Source organism: Schistocerca americana, chromosome 5 (genome assembly GCF_021461395.2).
Source record: "Schistocerca americana isolate TAMUIC-IGC-003095 chromosome 5, iqSchAmer2.1, whole genome shotgun sequence".
In the NCBI taxonomy this organism is placed as follows: domain Eukaryota; kingdom Metazoa; phylum Arthropoda; class Insecta; order Orthoptera; family Acrididae; genus Schistocerca; species Schistocerca americana.
Window position 1 is genome coordinate 59,985,994 of NC_060123.1, and position 17,404 is coordinate 60,003,397.

The window sequence follows — 17,404 nt, forward strand, 5'->3', positions numbered from 1 at the left end:
TTCGCAACATTGATGAGTCCCCTGAAACACTCGCTGCAGTCACATTGTCAAACAAGATGGGTTGAGTGACACGATGCTATCATTCAATTCGCAGCTAATCTTGGAACAGTTTGCAAAGTTCTTAAAGGAATACAGTGTTGGAGGGATAGAACAACAGCTGACAAAGCCAATATTCTCCTTCGAGCTCTCTCTAATTGTGAGTTTATTATCACTCTGTTTACATTGAGTGACATTATGAGCACAACATATCCAGTCAGCAAAATCTTACAGCACCCTAGCTTGGATGTCGTGATGGCAAAAGTGAAATTAGATTTGACACTCAAGGTGTATGACGGCATGAGAGCTAATGCTGATAGCCACTTTGTTCATATTGTTGAAGAGGTGAAGACAGTTGTGGAAGAGTTGGATGTGGAGATGAGTGTTCTTTGCCTTACAGGCAGACAAAGACACAGGGAAAACTGTGATCATAATGATGATGCTATGACATATTGGAAAAGAACTGTTTTTATTCCAACACTGGACCATGTTACGACTGACGTGAGAAAGTGTTTTGCAGAAGAAAAATTTATCATTTAAAATTCAACATACTTTTGCCCTCACAACTACTGAAACATGATGGTAATGATCTGGCACATAAATTCAGTCAGTGCTTAATTGAACTACCATTCTTTGAAGAAGAAGAAGAAGAATCACTCTTTGTGATTACAAAGAGACTAATGGGATGGATTCTTAAATACAAGCAAATGAGCATAAACACCCTTAATGGTCGTGTCTGTTATGCAAGCGTTGTCTGTTTGTCCTAGATCTGACTATCCTACTTTGCACACACTGTACAAAATATTTGCTTGTCCACCTGCATCTATTGCTACAGTAGAAAGAACTTTTTCAACATTGCAGCGTACAAAGACATGGCTGAGGTCGAGAATGGAGGAGGATCGACTTAATGGCTTAGCTCTGTTGAACACTCACCCTGACATTGATTGTCCTATTGATAATAAAATTAACCAATTTACCAGGAAGAATAGGTGCACAGAATTCATCATTTAAGGAACAACTGTAACTTCTTTATATCATACGATGGCATTGTGTTGTATATTTGTATAATCAGTTTAAATAAAACTTTCTTAAACTTTACATGTGACTTGATTATTTTTTATTATGGTAAAAGTAAATGTAGCTCAAGATATCTTTAGCAAAAGATATATTGAACTACATTTACTTTTACCGTAGTAAAAAAAAGTTTCTGAGGTCATTTCTTGCAAAACTAACTAGATAAGTTTGACAAGAATTAGAAATAAAAGAGCAATTGATTTGTTACAGGAAACATGTTGGTATTTGCGTGTAGTGATTAATAAAACATTGAATACTTTATCATATTGATTTGCTTCTGATTTTGAATCTAGTTTCACCTCATTTGAAGAGTCACACAAGGTATATCTCCTTGATGTAGGTATCTAACTTTCTGAGAACCTTGGATGACACTTTTGCAAGTAAATTGCATGCAGCATATTACAGTTTACAAAGGATGAGAACTTATCACTACAGTTACATTTCGATATGGCAAGGCAAATGCTTTGCAGGTGGCATGCATTGTAATTAGAAAAAAAATATTTCAAAGAGAGGCAGACTCATTTCAATTACAGTTTATCAAAAGTTGGAAAGAGTACAACTTTCTAAAAGAGTACACAAGTTTGAAAATACTACCACAAATTTTTTTCTGAAGAGTAATTCATGTTTTCTGTGCATCACACTGATTCATTAAATAAGTAATCACATATTGTTTTTATGTCACTATCATCACTGTTATTACAGTGACAGTACACTGTTATTACCTGTGTTCCACGTAAAGCACCTAGATTCCTCACAGAGTGACCAGTTTCCTGCTGTCCAATGTGGACAGAATTCCAGTCCACAGTTTTGCATTGTTGGAGGAACTGGCAGTCCCGCATCCTCACACAGCCTATTCTCAACACTCTGGGTGCTTCCATTAACATGAAGCATGCAGTGAGCAGCTCGTACCTAGGAATGTACACAGTTGATTAGTAATACTGTATTACAGATGTGCAAGTCTCCTGGTTTCATTGCAGGATTGGCACTTTAAAATTAACAGTGAAAGTATGATAATGTGTTAATAGTTTGTAATGAATACATATGTCCCTATCTAAAAATAAATTGGCTATCAGTAGAACCTCCAGTCTTTGATGGGGCAAACATAATATCTTTGAAAGAGCAAAAATATAATGCTATCATCAACCTCAGGTTGTTTGAACACTACAGGGTTTTTCTAAGCATGGTCCTATTAGAAGTTATATGCCACTGCCTTCTTTGATCTTAGAAAAGACTTATCCAGCAAGTTATAGTGCAACCTACAGTTAAATGTGCATTCCAAGCCATAACACTGCCACAGTTGAAAGATGAGAAAGGTATCAGATGAAAATTATAGGACTGCCTGGGAACTAAACCCAAAACCTTTGGGTTTTTTGATATGGCACTTTACCATGGAGCCACCATGTGTTGATAAATAAGATTATTTAGCAGTCTGAGTTGCTCACAATTTGAGAGCAGAATAAATAAAGTTTGCACCAGGGGACATACATGCAGAAAGTGATTTTGAATCACAGCCACATGATACATATAATGAAGGAAGGAGTAATGTAAGGAAATTAGTCTCAGGCACGAAATCCTAACCAAAATACAAATTCACTGCTGGGTATTAAAACTGCAACATGAAGGTGGTATGGAGCAAATATCAAATTGTCATGTAGTGTACTACATCTTGGATATATGATTACTAGTTCAGTGCAACTGCTCCAAGTAGATATAAGTACTGCTACATATGTTCTGCACACAAGCAAATACTATGCAGTGGGTTTCTCATTCAGAAATTACATTTGAATTTTGTTGGCTTAATGTATGATTGTGTTGTCTCATCTCAGAAGGATCAAAATCTACCAGCTTGTGTTCAAATTTGGTAGCAGCATGACTATGGCATACAGGGTCTGTGGTTTACCATTCCACAATATTGCTGTTTGTCTGATCAAGACCTCATGACTGTCATGTGAACATGGAATTGATGAGTACAGGAAGGTCGCACTCAGTGCTTGGCAGGATCTAAAAGGCTCCACATGACTAGTACCTGAGAGCATGGACATATTGCTGTGCAGGACTGTACAGCCAAATTACATACCTTGAGTCAAGAAATGCACTTGTTTCCAGATAACAGAAGTATCTACACTGACCACATGATGACGTCTGGAGCACTGCGGACGGTCAGAATGGTGACCTATGTTGCAGCTTCCCTTGAAGCAGCAGTGTCAAGGGACATGCTGATGGTAGGGGATTCCAACGACAACAGTGGACACAAGAATAGTATCATATCATCATTTTAGAAGAGATCCAGTTCTGTGGGCAATATCATGATGGACCTATCTCTATTTGTAGACACTGAAGACATCAAACTTTACCAGATTGTGTTTGTTATCATTATTCGGTACCAGCACTTGGTGTGATGATGTCAGGAGTCATGACCACCTCTGGTTTGCATAAATGGTGATTTGGACAGCAACCATTACATTTCTGATGATCTGAGGTTGTGGTTGTACCTTATCTTTGAGGTCTCCATGATCTTATCTTTCAAGAAGAGTATATGTTGCTAATGCTGCCTTGGTGTGCCTCTATACAAGCGCTGTTTGACTGTTGCCGGGCCAGAACATCCTCCATACCTCTCAGCCACTGAAAACATCTGGTCACAGACTGCTGAGAGACTGGCACCCTATCACTCATAAGCCACTACAATTGATAAACCCTGGCACAGAGTAGAAGTAGCACAGAATGACAGAATCACTTCTGTCATCCAAGCTCAGCTCAACATGACGCACGGCAGGTTTAAAGCAATTGTTACTGCCACACGTGGAAGTTCTGCATATTAAATTTTGAACACTGTACACCCCCAAATCAAGTGCAAATTTGATCTTGCATTCATTCTTCTGTACTGTATATGACAATAATCAGAATTTCATTATTTTCTATCCTTGCTGGTGTTGCAGTTTCAATGGTCAGCAGTCTATTACAATGTGACAACAAATGTGAATACACAAATGTTGCTACCTTTCCTTCCCACAAAGGCTTGGAGACTAAATGCTGTTGGAGCTTCAGTGATGAGATAAATACGGCAAAAAGTAGTGGTGTAGAGGTTTCAAACCCTCCAGTACCTGCCTTCAAAATACACATTGGCCACCCTCTTAATGCCCTGCTCTTGCGGTGACAGCTCTCTTTTGATCATTTAATTTTAGTACTGTTTTTAATATATTCTCCACTATCAACAATATGCTGCCCAACTTTCCTGTTAGCTGATCACACATGCATATTTACAATCACACTGTATGTTTGTGAAGGTTTCTGTCATGTGGGTCAATTCATGTTTGCACATATTTATTTACAATTTCGCCTATTACTTTTCGATTCTTTAAAACTTTTTCTGACCTTCCTTCTAACTTCCTACATAGCTCTCTATATGGTACCTACCACTTATTTCCAATATAGTACTTTGACTGTAAGATTTGGCCCAATCTTTTTTAACTATTTCTCAATAACTCCTTTTGTCAACCAACCATACAACCATGAATTTTCTGCTCATTCTACCTTTGCCAATTCTGAAAACTCTACTTTGCCCGAGCAGAATACCAGTCACACATCCTCTTTGTGAAATTATGTCTGGCACATGGTATCTCAACTAACAGGTTTACCATTAAAATTGGCATATCAGGCTGTCACCCTGCCTACTGCAAGAAACTTCATCTTTCCCATTTCCATCAGTCCCTCACTCTCACAGATTTGCTCCTTCACAATCATATAATCCAAACTCAAACCCTTCTTGACAGCCTCCACTCCTTTCACAAAATCCAGTTACTAAGTGGCTACAACTTCCTGAATACCATCACTGCGACAGAAACTCTCCTTTTTCAGTTGGAACAGGATTCTCAGCACCAAATGAGAAAGCTGTCCTAGCTACTCCGGTTCAAAAAATGTGTGTGAAATCTTATGGGACTTAAGTGCTAAGGTCATCAGTCCCTAAGCTTACACGCTAATTAACCTAAATTATCCTAAGGACAAACACACACACCCATGCCCGAGGGAGGACTCGAACCTCCTCCAGGAACAGCCGCTCAGCTACTCCGGTCTTTTGCCATATGGGACTCCCTATAGCCAGCAAAGGGCTTAACATTCTGATCCAATCCCACCCCATAAACCTCTCATAGCTTCCCAAACTAGTCTTGCTGACTCAGTTCACTTTCCACATCCCCTAAACCTTCCTCCACCCTCCATGAAATACACTGTCCTGAATACTCATCCCATTACACTGTTGCTAACCATTCTGCCAAAATTCTGACTGCTTAAGAAGTCTCAGTACTTCTTAAAGGCCTCACCTTTAGACATGAAGGAGATATCAAAGTGGTAAGGTAATGACCACAGTTCTCTCTTCTAATCATCAATACTTTTATTACACGACAAACGTACAGGTCGAAGACTAGGACGCAACTGAGGTCCCGGAAGTACACAAAACAAAGATCAACTTGAAAACATAATACACATATGATGTTCTGGCCTATCGATCCGTGAATCGACGCCACATACTCCCCCCTCACCCCCTGCAGTGTGGAGTACGTACCCAAAGGTGGAGGCGGGGGGGAGGGGGGGTGGAAGGGGGGAAGGTGGGGGGGGGGGGGTTGGCGAGTGTTTCAGTGGGTTACAGTGAGTTCCTCCATGTCTAACGGCACAGATCGTGTGGGAGGAGAGCGTGGAGCAAATCCTGGAATGCTGATGCTGAAGTCTTGAAGCGACGTTGGCGGTCGTAGTCATCGGCCGGTGCAGGAGTGCTGGTGTGGAAAGATGTCGTTGACAGGGTACCTAATGATCACCTTTCCACTCGGCCTAACGTAAGCACGTAGGCTGCCACACGTAGCACTTCGAGAGATTTTGAAACGCTTCACTACATGTTGTGACTCACCACCTAACGAGCCACATGAATCGTCACACGCAAGCACCACTAATGCGGTATCGCCACTAATGACGACAGATAAACCACAAATGTCATTAGGATGAACGTGGGTAGAGAGTTCATAAGTGGCGCCTGCTAATGGAGAGGTATGCTGAGCCAGTGGGTTGGGGAAACCATAGCACGGTGAGGGCGGTGTGCTGTGAGTAGAGGGGTGAGAGCCAGACGGCGAGGTCTGAGTGGGCGTGGCAGGAACCTGCAGGCTGCACGGTTTGGCGACTGGAGTAGGAGCAACAAGTTCACCTGACAGTGTAAGTGACTGGCCATAGACGAACTCAGCCACTGAGCCTTTAAGGTCTTCCTTGAAAGTGGTCCGCAAACCGAGTAAGACGAATGGCAGGGCTTCTTTCCAAAGGAGGCCATGGCAACGTAGGGCTGTCTTAAGTGTCCTATGCCAACGTTTCACAAGGGCATTGCTTTGGGTGTGGTATGCTGTTGAATGAATTTTGTTGATGCCACACAGCCTACATAGTTCAGAAAACAAGGCAGACTCAAATTGATGGCCTTGGTTGATTGTCAAGCAAACAGGGCAGCCAGAGTGTGAAATCCAAGTGTCTATGAAGGATCGTGCCATTAATTCGGATGTAATATTGGGTAGCGGGGCAGCTTCCACCCAACGAGAGGTTCTGTCTATAATAGATAGCACGTATCTGTAACCCTCGGAGGGGGTGAGGGGGGGGCCCACCAAGTCGATGTGAACATGCTGGAAGCGACTGGGAGGAGCAGTGAAGCTGCCTAGTGGGGGCGATGTGTGTTGCGAAACTTTATTTTGTTGGCACAGAATGCAGGCACGGGCCCAGGCTTGGCAGTCGCAATGCACGATGTGCCAGACGAAGCACTCTGAAATAAGTCTGGTAGAGGCTCTCACACCTGGATGAGCTAGGTTGTGTAATTTGTCGAACACTTGTCTCTGTAGAGGTTTGGGTATGAAGGGACGCAGCACACCAGTTGATTTGTGACACCAAACCTTGCCTATGACACTGGGAAAGGTGGATCGCACAGGTTTGAGTGACGAGCTGTGATCGGAAATAAGGTCCATAGTGGCGGTGTCGGCAGACTGCAGCCGAGGCAAGTTAGAGAGGTCTAATCAGAGTTGTGAGAGCGCCGACACGAGACAAAAAATCTGCGACCACATTATCTGCACCCTTGATGTATCATATGTCAGAGGTAAATTGCAATATTAAGTCCAAATGATGGAAGCGTCTAGGTAGAGGGTCAGTCGGGAGGTTCTTTACAGCAGCAACCAAAGGTTTATGGTCGGTGAAAATGAAGAAGTCCCTACCCTCAACCTCGGCGCAAAAGTATTTCACAGCCTCGTGAACTGCGCCATTGGGCTTCTTAGAAAAGAACTACAAAGGAGAGGTAGTATCTCTGATTGTTTGGCTGAGGACAGCACCTACTGCGGTATCACTGGCATCCGCGGTAATAAAAAATGTAGTGTCTGGATGCGGGTGGGCAACAGTCACTGCGTTTGCTAGTAGGTGCTTCAGTTTGTCAAAAGCTTGTTCCATGGCAGGGGTCCAGAGGACCGGGCAGAAACCGGTCGTATTTTTACCAGCAAGGACGTCTGTTAGGGGAGCCTGAACATCGGCTAAGGCAGGCAAGTGCATCCTATAATAGTTAACTGTTCCAATGAACCTGCACAGTTCTTTAAATGAGTGAGGGCATGGCAAATTCAAAACAGGTTTGATTTTATCCTCGGGAGGAGTGAGGCCCTTAGCTGACATGATGTAGCCTAAGAATCTTACCAAAGTCTGGTGCAATTGGAGATTCTTATTATTCAGTTCAACTCCGGCAGCAGTAAGAGTGTCTTTAACAACTTGCAAATGTTCCTTGCTCTTTTGCAAAGTAGGACGGAAAATAAGAATGTCATCCAAGTAAACGAAATAAAAATCCAGATGAAACAACACCTTGTTTATGAATATCTGCCAAGTTTGTGCAGCATTGCAGAGGCCAAAGGGCATGAACCAGTACTGGAAAAGGCTGAAAGGTGTTGTAACAGCTGCCTTTTCATCGGAATTTGATGATAGGCCCTCCTACAGTCCACTACCGAGAAATATTTGGCGCCTACAAGAGCATGGTTAAAATCTGCAACGTTAGGAACTGGGTACTTGTCTATGATAGTATGAGAGTTCAACTTAGTATAGTTGCTAACCATACGCCGGGTGCCGTCGCTTTTTGTGATGAAGTGGATAGGCGAGGCCCAGCATCTGGCAAATGGTTCGATTATGCTGGCTATTAAGAGATCACCTATTTGTTCACGAGCCACTTTCATGAGTTGGCTTGAGATGGCGTGGTTGGCAAGAGATAGGCGGTCCGTCTTGCAAGCTAAGTTTGTGGGCGGTGCCGTCTGTAACCACGGAAACGCGCGACGCGGTACACGAGGTGACTGTTTGTGGTATAGTGTGTGTGGCACCCGCTAGGCTGGATTGTGGCGTGCACAGCGAAAGTTTGCATAAGTGCCAACTGTTGGGTGGCTGGGAGTGACAGACAAGTGAGCTGCGCAAAACAAGCTTGGTACACTGTATATTAGTAACCGAAGGTGCCGCTGTCAAGCTTGGTGGTGGTAGTGGGCCCAAATGAACAGCTGATGGCAGTAAATCAAAAGACTAACCTGCGCCTGGGAAGTTAGCTGCCCAAGCGAGGAGGGGGATGAATGTGCGCTCGAATTAACACAGTTAGAGATGGTGGGAGTGCGGACGCTGTACAGTTTATGTGGAACATGGTCACAAATGCAATCGGGTGCGAGAACACTGTAGTGGCTCCAGTTAACCTTGTGTGTTGCCGAGGTGTCATGTGTTGCAAGCTGCTGCCGTGCCGAAGATAACTCGTTACTTAAGTTGTTGAGGCGACGGCGTAGCTCAAGTTGTTCCAAGCACGGGCGTGTAGACTCGACACACTCTGTGAGCCACTTACTGGTCCATGACAAGAGCTTGGAGGAGGGGTTATTACACTTCCTAGCCAAGTGGACCTGTTTAGCAGTACTATTGACGCTCGACGAAGCACACGGGATGTGTTCCTGGATAGGGTGGTAGAACACTGTATTCTTGATGAGGTCAGGCCACAGTTTGTGGTGTCGTAGAAAGTCGATGCCCAAAATGGGATCATCAATGTCAGCCACCAGGAAGGACCACTTCAGGTTGCACTCAGGCGAGAGGGACACTGCATATGAAGTAGAACCTAAGCACAACAAACTAGATGAGTTTACAGTATGTAGGACAGTTTTGTGTAGTCAGATCTTTTCAGTAGCAAGACAAGATGGAAGTAGGGAAACATCTGCGTCCATGTCGGAGGGGAAAGTTCGTACCAGAGTTCAAGTCGCGGATGTAGACTCGTCCATTCTAAGCATTAGTGTTGGACATAGAATGGACCGTGGGACAGTGCCTGTTGTTTACATCACAGGAGGTGGTGCCGCTGCCTACCTGCAGTTGAAGTTTGGGTAGGAGCATGGCGGTTTACAATTGCATGCTTGTTCCCCGAATTTTGCATGGAAGAAACAGTATTTATGGGCAGATGTCTGCTCCTGCGAGTGGTCAGACGGCGGCGCCCCAGAATCTTCCGCAGAGTCAGATGTGCTGTTGTTGTGTGGACATGAAGGTGCCGGTAGTGCAGCAAACTTGACAGACTTAGGTTTAGTGGGGCGTCCAAGTTGGGGCCCTGGTCGTGGTTGGAAACTGGCATAGCTGCCGGACTGCTGGGCACGGCATTCACATAGCAGAGCGGAGTAAGCTCAGTTGGCGGCACGCAAGTGTTTGCTATTCGGTCTATCTTCGTAGGCGGGGATGGCTGTTTGGACAGACAGAGGCAGCTTTTTTGTCCAAATCTCGGTGAGCATGGCGTCTGGCATGTTGCATTCACTGACGAGAAGTCAAAGGCATTGCCACAGCTGGGACGGAGATTTGTCGCCGAGGTGTTCCTCATAGATGAGCTGTCGAACGTTTTCTCTTCTTGTCTTGGAGAAACGTTCCAGTATTGCTTGTTTAGCTGTAGCGTACCTCTCGTTCTGAGGAGGTGACTTAACCAGGTCATAAATTAAGTTGACACGGTCGTGGAGGTGGTTCATGAGGCATGTGAAATGGGCGTTGTCATCAAGTGCACGGACACTGAAAGTTTGCTCAATCAGGTTGAACCAGAATTCGGGTGGGCAGGTTTGAATGCCGGAAGTTTTGGTATATTCGACGAACTGGTGGTCGAAGAATGAGGGCAGCTGCTCGCGGATGCAGCAGTAGGCAAGTCAAGTTAAGTCTGCGTTGTAAGGGCAGTAGAGAGGAAGCAGACATGCCAGCTGTGTTCATAGTAGCTGGAGGGGAAGCGAAATCCGTTAGTAGGAAGCCCGGCCTGGAGTGAAGCGGGTCCGGTTGTTGCGGCGGCAGGTCAAAGTGGTCACGGCAGTTGCTCAACAGGTTATTATGCAATTGGTCCTCCACATCTGCAGCGAAATTGTCCATCACAGAGTCACTGATGAGCTTGGTGGAACCTGACCCGCTCTTATTACTGCACTGATGAACACTCAGAGTAACAGGCTGGTGAATGTCATTCACGTAGTGTGCAACTGGTGCGGAATGATACACACATGGGACTTGCACATTAAAAAAGGCGTCCTGTTGTGGCACATTATGAAAACTATGCTTCCCACTATTTACAGTACTTGCATTAAAGTTTGGTATCAGTGTGTAGTGGTTTCTTGTACTGCTGTGCGGCGAAAACTGAAGCACTTGGGGGCTAACAAAGCCGGAGTCGGAGCCCGCTGGCATCACGTTCAAAACCACTGCACCTGACGAGGTCCCTGGGTTCTCGAGGCTATAGGACTGCGGAAATTCATGTCAGGCACCAACTACAGCTGGCGTGCTTGAATTTAGTTGCTATTGCTGGTGAAAACCGGGCGGTGGCGGCGGCTTGTTGTAGAAGGCCACTGTATAGCGGACAAAGGTCCATGCGGAACGCGGAAGCTAGTGCGATAGTCACTTTTTACTCAGTTCAACGGATTATTCGAACTTCGGGGTCACCACTGAAGGAGATATCAAGGTGGTAAGGTAACGACCACAGTTATCTCTTCTAATCATCAATACTTTTATTACGCGACAAACGTACAAGTCGAAGACTAGGCCGGAACTGAGGTCCCGGAAGTATATAAAACAAAGATCAACTCGAAGACATAATACACTTACAATGTTTTGGCCTATCGATGCGTGGATCGACGCCACAGACAGAAACCTATGTTCAACCATGATGGACTTGTAAAGGACCTTCTTTCCTTTACTTGTGCTCTGTAGTGGAAATATTTCTTCACCACTCACCACACTGACAACTACCAACCAAAGCCCCACCCAGAACCTTGTTTAAAAGTTTCAACCTTCCTCCAACTTTGGTCCTTCCACCCTTCCACCCAGTCATCCCTAATAAAATTTTACAAATTTGTTACTTCTAATCTGGCCACACCCTCCTTTCCTAAATCCCTCCCTAGTGAGTCCAACGTCAATTCTATGGAAACACAGCTATCTGTAACCTGAAAACCAACCCCAATCTCATCATCCTTCCCATAACAAAAGCTCGACCACAGTGGTCATGAGTGGGAGTGAATATGAAGTTGAGGGCCTCTGTCAACACTCTGACACTTCTGTGTACAAACCTGATGACCACGATCCTATCCCAGAAGTCTAACATGGTCTCCAGTAGCTCCTCAAGATCTTACATCCATCCAGAAACCTGACACTGGAATCCACCTCCCTCCTCACAACAGCAATTCCCTGCACTCTTACCTTTTACCTACTCCACAAACCCAACCCCACTGGTCTCCCTTCTGGTCGTCCCACTGTGGCTGTGTACAATGCTCCCACCAAACAAACAGCTGTCTTTGCTGACCAACACCTCCAAACTACTGTCCATAACCTCTCACTCTACATTCTAAATACTGATCACTTCCTACATTATCTCTCCACAATTCCTGTCCCATTGCCACCAGACTCCATGTTGGTCACTGCAGATGTGACAGCCTTGTACACCAACATTTCCTATGCCCGTGACCTTGTGGGCATGGAACACAATCTTTTCCAACATCCTCCTGATACCAAACCCATTACCTCTTTCATAATCCTCCCAGCCAACCACATCCTGACCCACAATTGTGACAGTTTTGAAGAGCAAATCTATAAACAAATCTGTAGCACTGCAATGGATCCTCACATGGCACCATACTATGTCAACTTATTTACAGGCCTTCTGGAGGAATTGTTCCTATCCAGTCAACATCTAAAATCCCTTGCATGATTCAGATTCACTGATGACATTCTCATGGTCTGGACTCATGGCAAGAGCAATCTCTACTCGTTACTTCATAACTACAACACCTAAAGGATTGATTGGTGGCCAACTCCTTCTACTCCAGTGATGAATTTCTCAGTAAAATCAACTGATTTGTACATAAGTACAATATAACTACTGCACAATTTCAGTGCAGTAATGTGTTCATTGTAAATAAGTATTATAGTAGTTCTATTACATGTTTATTACCTTATAAATAAATAAAAAACTTTTTTATTTTAAATTCAGTGCATTAGTATTTGTAAAATGACTCTTTCATATAGTGTTCATTAAAAAATGACGACCATTCCACTTGGGACCTGTGGAATGGTACATTAGCTTATTTGTTTTAGTTGTAAATATTTGTCATGTATTGTTGTTTTTCTGACATGTTCCACATCCTGGAGGACTTCCTCACTACGGATCAATTGGAATGAAAGTAAATCTAATTTAATCTAATCTAATCTAAACCTACTACCACATCTGCTTCACCTGATCCTTCTCAACCTGATAAGCCATCTTTATAGATGCCAGTCTTCTCCTCTCAGATGGCTCCATAAACACATATCTTCATATCAAGCACACCAACCACCAACAGTATCTCCACTTTGACATCTGTTACCCATTCCATATCAAAAAGTCTCTTCCTTATAGCCTCACCACATGTCAATGACACATCTGGAGTGGACAGTAGGAGCAGTTGAAATATACTGATAACCTTACCAGAGTCTTTATTGACAGACAGTATCCTAGCCATTTCATCCACAAACATATCTCCTGTGCCACCACCTCCTCTGACATCAGTAAACCTGTTAACCAGCTACTGATCAGCGCTCCTATGATAACCCAGTATGATCCTGGCCATGAAAAGCTAGGCCAGGGCTTCGGCTACCCCTTGTTGTGCCTCGATACGAGGGATATTCTACCCAAAATCCTATCTACATCACCCAAAGCAGTGTTCTACTGCCCACCCAACCTACAGAACATCCTGTTCCATCCCTGTTTCTTCCACTCCTGTAACCAATCTTGTGTCCCATGGGTCTTTTCCTTGTGGTTGACACAAATGCAAGACCTGTCCTGTACACTGACCCACTTCCTACTGCAGTCCAACCACAGAAATTTCCCATCCAATAAAACGCAAGGCCGTGTGAAAGCACCCATGTTATATGTCAGCCATGCTGCAATTACTGCACAGAAAACTATGTGGACAAGACAAATAACCAACTATTTATTCAATAGGGAATGATATATTTGCACGATTGGTCACTGCCAAACTGTGGTGAACAATAAACTTGACCATACAGTTGCTGAATATGCTGCACACCACAACACAAATGGCTTCAATGGCTGCTTCACTACAAGGGCCATTTCGATACACCATTCCAGCACAAGTTCCTCTGAACTATGCAGGTGGGAATTCCCCTTGATAGAGTTGGCACCACTGGTTGTGGTTGTGATGTGTACATCACATTTAGCTGTTACTTGGGTAGTGTTGCTGTCTGCAAGCATTAAATTCTCTTGCAGTTATGTCAAATGTAGAAACACTTTTGGATCATTTCACGTGTCTGCTGTGCAACCACTGTCTATGTACCATAAATGATGGAGTCGTATCACATTGGAGCAGGTTCATTCATAGAGAAAGAGCAATGAGCTTGAGAGAGAGAGAGAGAGAGAGAGAGAGAGGGGGGGGGGGGGGAAGTAGGAAGAGGGAGTTGTGCTTGTGTGAATGTGTTTGTGTTTTCTATTTCCGAAGAAGGACTTTTGGTCCAGAAACAAAGTTGACACTCGGCGCGGTGGCTGATGGGAGGGACCATAAAGGCAGTTCCCATTTACAGTCAGCCACCACACCGAGTGTCAACTCTGCTAAAAGAGTGCCATTGGACAGGTGCGCGGATACTGCTGCTGCGCGACTTGTCTTGTCTCAGACGCTGCGTTGGAATCGCATTGTAAGATCGCGGAATTGTGGCGACATGTGGCATGCAGCCTTTTCAAAAAAAAAAAAAACAAAAAAAAAAAAAGAACACGAGACACAAAGAAAACTTCATGCTCACCTCACATCACTTAAAACTGCGAGTTCAAACTCCTTAGTATATAGCCAAGAAAATTCACAACACAATAAAAGCCTGTGAAATAATGAATATGAAGACAAATATTTTAAAAAGCAAGTTACATGATTTTCTAACTGAATGATGGTACTACTCTGTGGAAGATTTCATGAAGGATGAAGTAATACTTTGAGCTGGATCCCTAAAATAGAAAAAAATTTATAGTAGTTATAGTAGATGTAAATACTGTAAGTTTGACAAATTTTAAATAAGTAAATTCTCCACAAAGTATTATTGTAAGTGTGACAAAATTTCAAATTATCTAATTGTAACCTTGCCGTGTCTCCTGGACATCAGACTTATATTCTGAAATTGTGTATATTATGAGATGAATAAAACACATTTCACATTCCACAATGCCTCCTCTAAGTGGTGAGCAGGAATCTATCCTTTTCATAATATTATTGTTAAGGCATTATGGACCTTCCATTGTTTGCTTTTACATTTTGTAATTCATTATAAATTTATTTGTCTTGATAATAAGCAGTCAGGTAATTGGTTTCAGCTATGAATAAGCACCTTTGGAACATAGCTTCTCATGCTCCTCTAGCATTAGAAACCATGATATGAAAATATTTGTCCTGTAACTGAAACCATTTATCAAACTGCTTCTTGACATTGCAGTCAAGAGAAATACATACCGTTGCTAGGCAATGAAAACCTCGTAACTCCATCTGACAATGAAATACATGTAACTCTATTACCAAATGTAGACAATTATGCCACATAGCCTGTTGAAACCTTCCTTCTTCGAGTTGAACGGTGTCGTCATCTAGCGGCAATAATGAAAACCTCACATCTCCAGCGATACGTAGTTTGTGCTGTAAACCTTGCATCTCCAGTAATCGCCATTGTTAGTGTGCAGGGCGAACACATGCTCCGAGATTAAAACGTTTTTTGATGTGAAAGTAACCTTTTTGACTGACAGACCCAACACTGCTTTATTGCTACAGGTACATGTAAGTATTTCTAGGTATATATGTATTGTATTTTAATATACAGAATTAATAATGACCTCGTTAAATACAATGTTGACTTACGAGTTTTTCATCGCGCTAAAGCAGACTGCACTCGGTACATACGAGGTTCTAATTTTAGAACTTAACAGAATCCTATACATTCTACAGTAACTACATTGTTTTCAGCTATGGGTAAAAAGAGTAAATTCACTCTTCATCTTGTGAAACAAGCTGACAATGGATCATGTCGTATAAAATCACCAGAAGAAGATTCTAGTCGGGTTCTCCTTGTCCTGCACCAAAAGAAAGAGTAGACCTACAAAATGAAGGTAAACCGTAGTTTATATTGTTGTAACTTCAGGAAAAATCCTTGTTTGAAAGTTGAGGTGATTATATTATTTAAATATTATTGTTTACACTACAGATAATGTGGAAAAAGAAGCCAATACAGAGGCAAAATCCACTTCTGAGTTTGAAAGTCTTTTCGAACACTGCAGTGAGGATGATATCTCCAGTGGCAGTAGTGATGTGTATGATCCAGATAAAAACAAAAATGACCATAGCAGTAACAACAGCATGGAAGACGACGATGATGAAGTTGATGTGGGAGTAAAAAGTACTAAGCAGCGCCGTACAAGGAAAAGCAATCAATCACTTCAAAGTTTGCAGAAAGAAAAACTTATGAGGGGACAGGATTATTTAGGAATGCAAAAAGATGAGTTTGGCACCAACAGACCAACAATGAGCAGAAGTAGGAGGGAAATGGAACCACGATGTACTTGTAAACATTCTTCCTTAAATCGGAACAGGAATTTCAAGGATATTACAGAAGAGCAGAGACAGCTAATATTTAATCATTTGTGGCAGGACATATCTTGGGACGAAAGAAAAATTTTTGTTAGAAGCCATGTCTACTACATTCCAGTTAAAAGATGCAGAAATAATTCAGAACCTAATAAATCTCACCGTTCTAACACACTATATTACAATTTTGTATTAGAAGGACAGAAAAAAACTGTCTGCAAGACTATGTTTCTGAAAATTTTGCGCTTAGGTGAATGGAGTGTCAAAACATGGGCATCTAGTGCATCAGGAAGAACGTTTGCAGAAGGGCCTCAAATGCAGGAGAGACCAATGAAAGTTTCAGGTGGACGACAATCAGCATCAGATTTTTTTGCAGAGTTGCCGAAACTGGAATCGCATTACTGCCATCGTTCTTCCACTTAACTCTACTTGGAACCTAATGTGAAGAGTAAATCAGAACTACATGGGGAATATATAGAATTTTGCAAGAGAAGAGGACAAATCCCAGCTGCTTACAAACAGTTCTGTGAGGTATTCGATGAAAATAATCTAAACTTATTTTCACCTAGAAAGGACCAGAGCAACCTTTGTTGCTCTCACCAGACAGGCAATCTCTCAGACAATGAATACTCTTTGCATATGACCCGAAAAACTGAGGCAAGGGAAGCGAAAAATAGTGATAAATTAGGATCAGCTAGAGTGTTTACAATTGATCTTCAAGCACTTCTGCTTTCTCCCAGACTAAAAGCATCTGCACTGTACTGCAAAAGCAAACTGAAGGTCCACAACTTTACCATCTATGATTTAAAAAGTAGCAATGGTTATTGTTACTTTCAGCACGAGAATGAAGGTGGACTAACAGCTTTGGAATTTGCCAGTATACTCGTGCATTTTATAGAAACGTTCATCCAAAATTATTCAGAAGCTATTTTCTATAGCTACGGATGCACGTACCAGAATCGAAACTCAGTCATGAGTAATGCACTGGCTAATCTCGCCAATCAGAAAAGTGTACAATAGTGCAAAAATTTCTGGAGAAAGATCACACTCAAATGGAGTGTGATTCTATGCTTACTACCACAAGGCAGAGTCCTAGACCTTATGTTGTCAGTTATTTGGACCACACGTTTTTCAAGTCCTATGATAAACTCTCGTTGTATTCGTCTATTCGGCCAAGTATG

General features: G+C 42.8%; 1 protein-coding gene across 1 annotated transcript in view; it reads right to left on the reverse strand.

The window, feature by feature from the left end:
• LOC124615662 (protein madd-4) overlaps positions 1-17,404 on the reverse strand; it is a 514,315-nt gene that overhangs the window by 69,450 nt on the left and 427,461 nt on the right. Inside the window, exon 22 of the mRNA XM_047143690.1 lies at positions 1,833-2,019. Within this exon, the coding sequence (XP_046999646.1) occupies positions 1,833-2,019 (187 nt within the window). The remainder of the gene's footprint in view (positions 1-1,832; positions 2,020-17,404) is intronic.